General features: G+C 35.9%; 2 protein-coding genes across 3 annotated transcripts; both read right to left on the bottom strand.

The window, feature by feature from the left end:
• Window positions 1-408: 408 nt before the first annotated feature.
• Window positions 409-4,886, bottom strand: LOC137487963 (uncharacterized). 2 transcript variants are annotated; one of them, XM_073926582.1, is made up of 4 exons: window positions 3,848-4,600; window positions 3,596-3,769; window positions 2,890-3,517; window positions 409-2,796 (listed from the first exon to the last, which is right to left on the bottom strand). In XM_073926582.1, exons 1-4 carry the CDS (start codon window positions 4,455-4,457, stop codon window positions 2,568-2,570), a joined length of 1,641 nt encoding a protein of 546 aa, XP_073782683.1. In that variant the 5' UTR covers window positions 4,458-4,600; the 3' UTR covers window positions 409-2,567. The 2 variants fall into 2 exon arrangements, with proteins under 2 accessions (XP_073782683.1, XP_068070323.1); XM_068214222.2 differs by having other exon boundaries at window positions 409-3,517; window positions 3,848-4,886.
• A 3,527-nt stretch (window positions 4,887-8,413) lies between these two features.
• Window positions 8,414-9,926, bottom strand: pkdc (protein kinase-like domain containing). Its single transcript, XM_001335250.8, has 2 exons — window positions 9,875-9,926; window positions 8,414-9,558 (listed from the first exon to the last, which is right to left on the bottom strand). Exon 2 carries the CDS (start codon window positions 9,555-9,557, stop codon window positions 8,589-8,591), a length of 969 nt encoding a protein of 322 aa, XP_001335286.1. The 5' UTR covers window position 9,558; window positions 9,875-9,926; the 3' UTR covers window positions 8,414-8,588.
• Between the last annotated feature and the right edge of the window lie 1,129 nt (window positions 9,927-11,055).

Raw genomic sequence — 11,055 nt, 5'->3', positions numbered from 1 at the left:
TATGTGCTGACCTGAGATCAGCTATCTAATGATATTTTTGTGTTGCTTGAAGTTTTATTGTTATTGTACGCTGTTCCTGGTTCAGCCTTCTTCTCAAAAGACAGATGCCGCTCCATGGAAACAATATTTATGGACAATACAACTTTTTAAAGTAAGGGAAACAGAAGACACATTAAAATCTCATTCAGTGCAACAATTATTTACATAACAAATAAATTAAGACGTATTTAAGAATGATTTTATGACATAACAAATAGCTAAATAAACACAATTTATTGTCATTTTAAATCTTTATACTCTTTATAAAGTCATACTCGTGTTCCTTTATGAAGACAAAATAGTAGAATTTTAAAATGTTTCCAGGCCCCTAGCCAACCTTTTTTTTTTTTTTTTTTTTTTTTTGAGGTTCAAATATTGCATTTTAGTACATTTAAGCAGTAATTTGTGCTGGCTTAGCTTGTCGGATGGTTATCATTACCACACTTTTTGATGCAACAAAAATCCTTCTTACATTTTTGTCAAAGTGATTATCATACTAGATTATCATACTATTTCTTTTGTTTTGTTTACAAAAAGTATGTTTATTTACAAATGTGCATTTAAACTGTAAGTTATTAGTTTTATGCAAAAAGCATAGAATGCAGGCCTGTAGCCAGCCCAGTGAAAGGGTGGTTCTTTATTTCTCAAAAAGTGGCACTTTTTGCAATTCTACGCCTCATTTTCTATTTACTTATGAGATTTCAATACATTTTAAGCACTATTTTTAGCTGAATTAGCTGGTCGGATGGTCATCATAACCACACCTTTTGATGTACCAAAAATATTTACTAAAGATTTACAATAAATAAATATGAAAAAAACACAATCAGACATAAATTACATTTTTAGAAAACATATATATGAATCAGTTTCAAACAAAAAAAAACAGCCTGTTGTTGTCACCGACTCAGTCCCAGTCATTCTCCTCGCTGGCCAGCAGAGGTCATCATCATCGGACTACTGACATTATGTCATCCACTCATACACTGATTGCCACACACCTGCTTCACATCACACTGATCACCCACACACACATATAAGCAGCTCACACACATTCCAGTGCGAAATCTTGTTATGCCCTGATGACATTTCTGAGTGTACCTTATCCTTGCCACCAGAACTCGTTGCAAACCTGGGCCTTGCCTTGCCTTGCCTTGCCTTGCCTTGCCTTGCCTTGCCTGCTGCCTGCTGCCTGCCGTCTGCCGTGAACCCTGCATTGTATATCGACCTTGATCCACGCTGCCTGGCTCTGACCCATACCTGCTATAACGACCCTTGTATGCCAGCCACCTGCCTATCGACCTTATACAACTGTGTTTGATGTGAGTTTGCACACCAGTGCATACTGTGTGCTCTTTATTAAACTTTTTTAATAAATATACTGCAAATGGATCCCTCTGTGTCAGACCCTTCGTTACAATAGTCATTTAGGCAAATTATAAATTACAATCTGGCTAGCACATTCAACTTTCCTTCCTTAAGAATTTGACCATTTAAATAAAAAATTATACTAATAATGAAGAGCTTTACAATTTATTTAGCCTCTCTTGAAAAAAAAAGTGCATTTGAAAACTTATGAATTACAACAATCGCTAAATTAGTATTTAAAGTTATTTTAATATGGGCCACTTTTGGTGCTTTACATCCTTTTATTGCTCATTCGTTTGTTTCAAGAGTAAGACCCAAGATTTAGAATAAACCTGTAAACTGTTTTCTCTATTTAAAAACAATACAGCAGCAAAAGATGACTTCTCTTTTGTCAAATTGTGCATTTTCGAGCAGCTGGATGTTACTCATGAAAAATAATTGATTGCATTGGACAAAACTATTGAGAATTACGCTCGGTCCTATTTTCACTTATGATGGCATAAGTCAAAATAGGACAAATGGACTCATGTTTGGGACAAATTTTGGACCTTTGTCAGTGAGGGGTGGGTCATTCGAACCACCCAAACCCTCCTGGCTACTGGCCTGTTTTATATATTCAACATTTGAACAAACATGATTTATTTATTGCAAAGGTTTTATTGAAAAATGGCATCTCTTTATGTCTGTTGTGAGTCACTTCGGATCCCAAGCTGTTTTAGAAACCCAGAGAAGACAAAAGAGACTACATTAACTGCTCACTATCCTAAACTTACACATAAATAGATGTATTTTGCTACCTTTGGACAAATAAAGGTAGTTCAATTTATTTGATTTGGATTTATTTTGATCGACTGTCTGTTTAACAGGCTGACATTTTGCAAGTGGTTAGAACTTTATATTTATGTATAATACATGTGAATACACTAATTTTCAAATCATTGGCTTTTAAATAGTGAAAAAAGAAAATTTGAAGCTAAATTCATAATCAAGCATCATAGATAAAATGTTATTAATTTATTAATCCATGCAAGGTGATGGACCCACAAAAATCTGACTTTCCTTAATGCTCAAATAACTGATTAATACACGAATAAGCATAAAAAAAGAACAACACACAAAGTTTGACAACATTTATTGGCACACAAAAAACAAGAATAGTCCTAAAAATAGGTTGCAGAGTGGAATCTTGAAAGCAGAGAAGGGCTTCTTGTTATTGAGCGAGTCCTCTTCATCTTGACATCATTATCAAGTGGGAAAAACATGAAGTTTGAAGGAAGAGCAGGTCGCAGAGCAACATGAGCTGGTTTCAGAACAGGCAAATTTGTAAACACAGGAACCGGCAGAGGCACATGTTCGTCCATCTTCACTCCACTTGTAAGACGTGGCAGGCTGGGTAAGGAAAGGTGAGACTTAACTTTACAATCAGACCCACATGACAGGTCAGTGCTGTTCCTCTTTGCCTTATTCACTAGTGGAGGAAACCTGGACGCTTGACGTTCTGGAGCTTCGTCAATGAACTCTTGTCCAGCCAAAAGCTTCACAGGAGCACAGCGTCGCCTCAAAATAGGCATTTGTGTTGAAACAGCAGCAGGATGCTGGGATTTGCCTACTCTCACTGCCAGAAGAGATAAGGAACACTCAACACTGACATTCAGCTCAGACTCACATGGAGGATCTTTCAGTGAAACTTTCACCTGATGCTCACAAGACCCCACACCCAGCCATTCTGAGGGTTCATCTGTGAAGCACTGCTGGTTGACAGGCTTCACAGGAACATGGTTGGGCTCAAGAATGGGCGGTTCTGAGTGTGGAGCATTAGCATGCTGGTGGAAAAGCCTACGTTTATCCATCCTCACTGGTCTGCTCCCAGAATGAGGCAGGGGAGATGAGGAAAAGTCAACGCTGGCATTCAGATCAGACTCACATGGAGGATAGCTGAAGTCTTTCAGTGAAACTTTCATCTGATGCTCTGGAGGTCCATCAGTGAATTTCTGTCCACTGACAGGCTTCACAGGAACACACTTTGACTCCAGAACAGGCAGTTTTGAGCGTCCAGCAACAGGATGTTTGGGGAGAGGCCTACGCTTGTCCATCCTCACAGGTTGGCACCCTGAAAGGGCAACAAAAAATGAGCAAGGGGCAACACTGAGGTCAGACTCACATAAAGGGTTGATGTTTTCCACTGTACCTTTCATCATATGATTCGACCCCACGTCCAGCCATTCTGCGGGTTCATCTGTGAAACTCTGCTGGTTGACAGGCTTCACAGGAACATGCTTTGACTTCAGAACTGGCAGTTTTGAGCGTGGAGCAGGATGATGACGGAGAAACCTACGCTTGTCCCTTCTCACTGATTGGGTCCCTGAAAGAGGCACAAAAAATGAGCAAGGGGCAACACTGAGGTCAGACTCACATGAAGGGTTGATGTTTTCCACTGTACCTTCAATCATATGATTTGAGTCCACACCCAGCCATTCTGAAGGTTCATCTGTGAAACTCTGCTGGTTGACAGGCTTCACAGGAACATGCTTTGATTTCAGAACTGGCAGTTTTGAGCGTGGAGCAGGATGATGACGGAGAGGCCTACGTTTATCCATTCTCACTTCTGGACTCTCATAATGGGGCAGAAAAGATGGGGAATGGTCAACGCTGGCACTCAGGTCAGGCTCACATGAAAGATAGCTGATGTCTTCCAGTGAAACCTCCATCATATGCTTAAGAGACCTCACTCCGCAACGTTTTGGCAGTCCATGACCATCAGTGAACTTCTGCTTCTCAGCAGGTTTCACAGGAACATGGCGCAGCTTCAGAACAGTCAGGTTTGAGCATACAACCTCAGGATGCTGATGGAGAGGCGTACTTGTGTCCATCCTCACTAAACTGCTCCAGGAATGGGGCAGATCAGACGAGGGACGGTCAGCATTGGCGTTCAGATCAGACACAGGTAAAAAGTAACTGACACTTTTCACTGAAACTTTCATCTGACGCTTAGGAGAGCTCACGTCTCGGTGTTCTGGAGATCGTGGCACGGACTGACTGTTAGACCACATGTTGAAAAAGTGAAGTTAGATTATATCACAACAACAACGACAAACTGGATTCACCAAGCGATAATGGTGACTGTCAAATGTAAATGTTCACCGTGGAATGGCCGCTATGATGTCAACATTCTTTAGAACGTCCGCGTGCCTTCAAACCTGTGACGTTCTATCAGGCATTATTTAAATCAGTGGAATAGCCCATATTCACGTATACAGGCCTTTTATTTACATAATACATTTGTTTATTTTATTTATAAATTCATCAAATCGGTTCTCAATTTCCTCTCAGCGTATATTCTAAACGGCGGGTTTAACGCAATCCGATTTGGGGCAGATTTTAATATAGCAGGTTTCCCGCATAAGTGAAAGTGTGGCTCCCTCTAGAGGCGAAAATCTTATATTAGGCCAATATTGAATAAATATCAGTTGTTCAGCTCCCTCCGAGTATATGAGGACTAAACCTATAAAAACATAAATAATAAATACGCAACTATAGAGAAATAAATGACTAAATAAATCCATAAAATGCTGGTAGAGATAGGTGGTGTACACTTATGTAATTATTTACCTGCTTGCACTATTAATTATTTATATATTTATTTATGCATTATGAATTTGTGAATTTTTATTTGTTTATTTGCATATTTATTTATTATTTTGTTTATGTAGTTATATATGAATTAATTTACTTATTTATTTATATATTTGTATATTTTTAAATAGTTTTTGCAGGTTCGTGCTCCATAAGTATATAGTTCTGTTTGAAAATATAAAGTGGATTTTTTTAATTTCTGACCGTGTTTTTATATTCAATTCAATCCAATAATTGCTTTATTGGAATGACAAATGTCAAGTTTACATTAAAAAGCAGGCCCTTAGCCAGGGGGGGTTCAGGTGGTTCGAAAGACCCTCCACTGACAGTCCAGAATTTGGTCCCTACATGAGCTGATTTGTCCCATTTTTGACTACTAAGCCCTCATAAATTTTGGACATAACCACAAAAAAGGCTTTAAGACATTTAATTTTTAATTATTCAAATGGCCAAATACTGACTGAGGAAAACTGAATGAGCTGGCCAGTTTGTTATTTGTCTACAGGCTACAGCCTTTAATTTAAACCGATTCCCAATTGTTTTTTTTGTTTTTGTTTTTTTTTTTGATTGATTGATTGATTGATGATAAACTGATAATAATAAATGTTCATATTTTTCTATAAACAATAAATGCTAATCTCATACCTTTATTTATAAAACTATTAGTTATACTACAGTTATACATTTTCTATTTAATTATGAGATTTCAATACATTTTAAGCACTATTTTTAGCTGAATTAGCAGGTCGGATGGTCATCACAACAACACCTTTTGATGAACCAAAAATATTTACTAAAGATTTACAATGAATAAATATGAAAAAACACAATCAGACATAAATTACATCATTTATCATTAGAAAACATATATATGAATCAGTTTCAAACTAAAAACCAGCCTATTGTCATACAGGCAAATTATAAATAAACTGGCCTGCACATTCAACTTTCCTCAGTCAGAATTTGATCATTTGAATAAAAATAACAATAATAATGTAGAGCTTTACAAGTTATCTAGTCTCTCTTGTAAAAAAAAAAAAAAAAGTGCATTTGAAAATTCATGAATAACAACAATCGTTAAATTAGTATTTAAATTCATTTTAATATGGGCCACTTTTGGTGCTTCACACTTTTTTATTGGTCATTTTTTGTTTCAAAAGTAAGACCCAAGATTTAGAATAAAACCTGTAAACTGTTTTCTCTTTTTAACAATATAGCGAAAGATGACTTCTCTTATGTAAGACTGTATGTTTTCTAGCAGCTGGATATGGACTCATGAAAAATAACTGTTTGCATTGGCTAAAACTATTGAGAATTACCCTCAGTCTTATTTTCACTTATTATGATCAATTCCATTTCACAACAGAATGAACCGCCAACTTATACAACATATGTTTTACACAGCGGATGCAACCCAACACTGGTAACTGGCAACCCATACACTCTTGCATTCACGCACATACACTATGGCCAATTTACTTTATTCAATTCAGCTAAAGAGCATGTCTTTGGACTGTGGGGAAAACCGGAGCACCCGGAGGAAAGCCATGCGAACATGGGGAGAGCATGCAAACTCCACACAGAAATGCCAACTGACTTAGTCAGCTGGGGCTCAAACCAGCGACCTTCTTGCTTTGAGGTGATTGTGTTACACACTGCGCCACCAGAAGCCTAATTTATTATCATCCATCATAAAAAACAAACAACAACAAAAAAATTGGTATCTGTTAAAACTTGTTTTAAATTAAAAACTGTACAGGCAAATAACAAACTGGCCAGCTCATTTCCTCAGTCAGAATTTGTCCATTTAAATAATAAAAGCTTTCTTTTATTGGTTATTTTATTGATTCTCCTTCATAAAGCCTTCTTCTATTGGTTATTTCACAACTTATGATGGCATACTGTCAAAAATGGGACAAATGAGCTCATATAGGAGACAAAATTCTGGACTTTGTCAGAAGGGGAGTGGGTCTTTTGAACCACCTGAACCCCCCCCCCCCCCCCCTCCCCCCCCTGGCTATGGACCTGGATTCTGTAAAGTCTGCATTAATATATCTTTAATTAACTAAGCAATCGTAAAATATGTTAAATTAATACACTATAGCATTTAAGTTCAATTTATTTGAATACAATATGCAAAATACAAAAAAACAAAACAACCATATTTTTAGCTCAAAAGCAGTGTTCTCCTATATACAGAATAAAACCAGTTATGAAATGATCAGGATCTTGTGACTAGATATTAATTGCACACATTTTAGAATTCCTAATAACTTTATAAGCACAATGATAGGAGTTTCTGTCAATCTACATGAGTTATCAGGCCCGTATCCAGCCTGGTGAAAGGGTGGATCTTTTTGCAGTTATACGTCTCGTTTTCTATTCAATTATATATGCTGCATTTTAGTAACATTTTAAGTACTATTTTTAACTGGATTAGCTTATGGGATGGTCATCATAACCACACGTTTTAATATACCGAAATATTTCCTAAAGATTTAAAATAGAGAAATATGAAAAAATACTTATTTTAAAATACAAATTTATTACATCATATATCATTCTAAAATAAAATCTGTTAAAGTTTTAAATTAAAAACTGTGGCCTATTAAAAAAATTTAAACCTATTGTCATTTATTGGGCAAATAACAAACTGGCAAACACATTCAACTCTTCTGTCAGAATTTTTTAATTTAAATGAAAATTCAAACAACAACAACAACATAATAATAATAATAATAATAATAATAATAATAATAACAATAAAAATAATGTAGAGCTTCACGATTTTTCTAGCCTCTCTTGTAAAAAAAATAATTAAAAAATTTATGTAAAACAATAGCCAAATTAGTATTCAAATTAATTTTAATATGGTCTGCTTTTGGTGCTTCACATATTTTATTAGTCTTTTTATCAAGAACAAGGTCCAATATTTAGTTACTTGTAAAAGTTTTCTCTGTTTAAAAACAATACAGTAGCGAAAGATGTCTTCACTTACATCAGATTGTATGCTGTCCTGCACAGCTGGATGTTGGACTGAATTCCGCTTGTTCTTAAAGCCTTTATCGATGGATTATTTTTTACTATTTATGATGGCATAGCAGTCAAAATATCACAAATGAGCTTATGAATAGGACAAATTCTGGACCTTTGTCAGTTGAGGGATGGGTCTTTCGAACCACCCAAACCCCCCTTAGCTATGAGTTTGGTTATAAAAATGACCACTTTACTCAATTATAGTGCATTTCTAATGAAGAACATAGCTAATTATGCCTTTACAATTTGAATCTAATAATAAAATGTTTCTATACAAGAAATATGTGTGTTTGTGTTGGGTTTGGTTTGATATAAAAAACCAACACAGACTACAAAATGAATAAATAAGATTACAATTTTAATCTCACGAAAAGTTGTTCACATCCACAAATACATCAATTCTGAAATAAAATAAACACCATCTTATTTGGTACAGTCTCAATGTTCAATTACACTTTCACTTACAAGTTTAAATTTTATTGTAAATCCCACACCATATTTTCCCCACACATTCAAAGAGATTGCTTTAATTTCTTTAAAACTTCTTGTGTAAGTCTTTTGCTATACTTATTAATCTTGTGATGTCCTGGCATCCACCCAAGAAGAAAGCGGTGAAAGTCAGTCCAAGCGAAAGCGAACATGTTTCGCCATTCTTTCTCCAGCTCTGCAAAATCAACCTTCTTCTCCAGAGATTTCCGCAACTCTGAAAAATAGTAATCCAAAAGGCCAGGCGCTTTCTTTTCACACTCTCGTTCATCCATACAGCTGCCCAAAAAGTAAATCACATCCTTCATCCCACACCCTCCACCTACATACTGAAAATCAACAGATGCAACCTGTAAACCGTCCTTGGAGAAGCAGAAATTAGCTAGCTTTGCATCACCATGCACAATTGTCTTAAAGCGGCAGTTGTTGAGGATGCTGTCGATCTCTCCAGCGGCTGCTTTGAGTTTTTGGTCTGACATGGCTTCTAGTTCTTCAGGCCTTGTTTCTAAATGCCAGTATGTGCCTATAGGCCAAAGTCCTTCCGGGGTGACATCAAGAAAAAGGGCATGAAAGTTGGCAATCCAACTCAGGCAGGCTTTGATTTCGGCATCATTAACATAGGTTTTTCTCACTGGGAATCCTGCAACATCGAGATCCTCCAAAACAATCAACTGCTCTTCACCAAATGACTTGGCAGCGAGACAAAGAGGAACTCGGCAGTTTTCATTGGTAGTGTAGTTTTGGTACCAATAGGTTTCTACCTGATAAGATCGCACTTTGCGCTGGTGAGAAATGTCTGTGTTCCAGCCTCCTGGATGCTTCTGGTTTTGAGGAAACATCACATGTTTGACAACCACAGAGGGACGGTCACATCCCTCCAGATGGACTCTTATTATTTCACCATAACCGCTCCACAGAGTCTGAATCTTTGCACCAATCTGCAGAGACTTTGCTCCACATTCCTTCAAAACAAGATCCTGGTGTTCCTTCTTCATTCTAGAGACACAGAATAACAACTGGACTGTATTTTTAACAGTTTATGATAATGAGTACTAGTAGTAGTGCAGAGAAATTAACATTTAACCAAATAAAAACACATATTATACATCAGAAATCAATCACATAACTTAGGCTGTTTGAGCTTGAATTATTAATTTAATTAATTTAAATAAACAACGACAGTTCACAACAAAGATCACGATAAAACAAACATAATTCCAATCATTCAGTTTTGTCGAGTCTAAATTCGCAAAAAGGAATCATATAATTAATGTGTTGTTTGACTTAACAGTTCATCTTTGTTTAGATTTACCTTCAAAATCTTGAAGCGAAACGTGGACGATATGAGTACAGGTTGAACTTCCGGGATGCATCCAGTGCATTCTGGGTAATGTAGTCTTTGGATGAATGGCACGAACCACGGTATTATTTTGACCATTTTGTCATTATTATTTCTCAGAAAGGGTAATTAGATATCCTGATGGTTTCTGCTAAATGCAGTGGTGCAAAATAGATTGTGGTCCCCACAAAGAGTGTTGTAGTTATTGAAGAGAGAGAAACAAAATATGTCTAAGGATAATTTTATTAAGTGGCATTGACGAGTGGCAAAACGTCTCTAGTGCGTCTGATTAAGTTCTGCTACGCGACATTTTACGATCCGCGATGACCTGGAATGCTGGGAATCCTTTAAAAGCCGAATAAGAAAAAAACAGCAATGTTTTGAGAAATTCCTATTATTAATGAAGCTAAAATAACATAATAATGTAATGGCTTTGCGGAGTCAATAAGATTAGCTCAAGAATAACCGAATTCTTTGTCATATCTTAAACACTCGTTTGAGAGATGGAGAGTCTGGCGAAATGTAATGCCGTCAGCCGATTAAAACACTTATTAATATACTAGCTAAGTAGACAGCAAAAGTTTTTCCTTAATAATAAGGTAAAGGAAATATCTTTTAAATTGTTACATAACATTAAAAAAGATTAAAAAAGATTTAGATTGGATTTACAAATTGCTCCTTTAGTCAGAATAACACTGCAACTCCTCAAAAGCAAGAAAGAGATTATAAATTATTTACTTACAATTCCAGATTCACTTAACAAGAAAGCACTTAAAACAAATACAGTTTGCACAACCTTTAATATGTATAATCTGTTAAATCTCTAAATTGCTGCTATCATATTATTTTGCCCTCTTCACTCTCAGATTCTTTTTTATTTTATTTTTCTCCTCAGATCATTTCCTATTGTTTATCTTGTTTTTCATTCTTTATTGACACTATTTTTTTAAACAACTCAAGTACAGGTAAAAGTACCCCAATTTAATTATAATCAAAAAACGTATAAAACAAAATAAATACAAAAATTTACTCAGCTAGTAACTAAAAGAAAATGCTGGGTTCCAAACAACTGATTTGTGTTGGAGTAATATGAAGAAATTAAGTTAGCTAATTAGTTTTTACAAATTTAAATTGATTGAACATAAATCAATTAA

The sequence above is a fragment of the Danio rerio genome, chromosome 16 (assembly GCF_049306965.1).
Source record: "Danio rerio strain Tuebingen ecotype United States chromosome 16, GRCz12tu, whole genome shotgun sequence".
NCBI lineage: Eukaryota > Metazoa > Chordata > Actinopteri > Cypriniformes > Danionidae > Danio > Danio rerio.
This window is presented reverse-complemented; position numbering and strand designations above follow the sequence as displayed.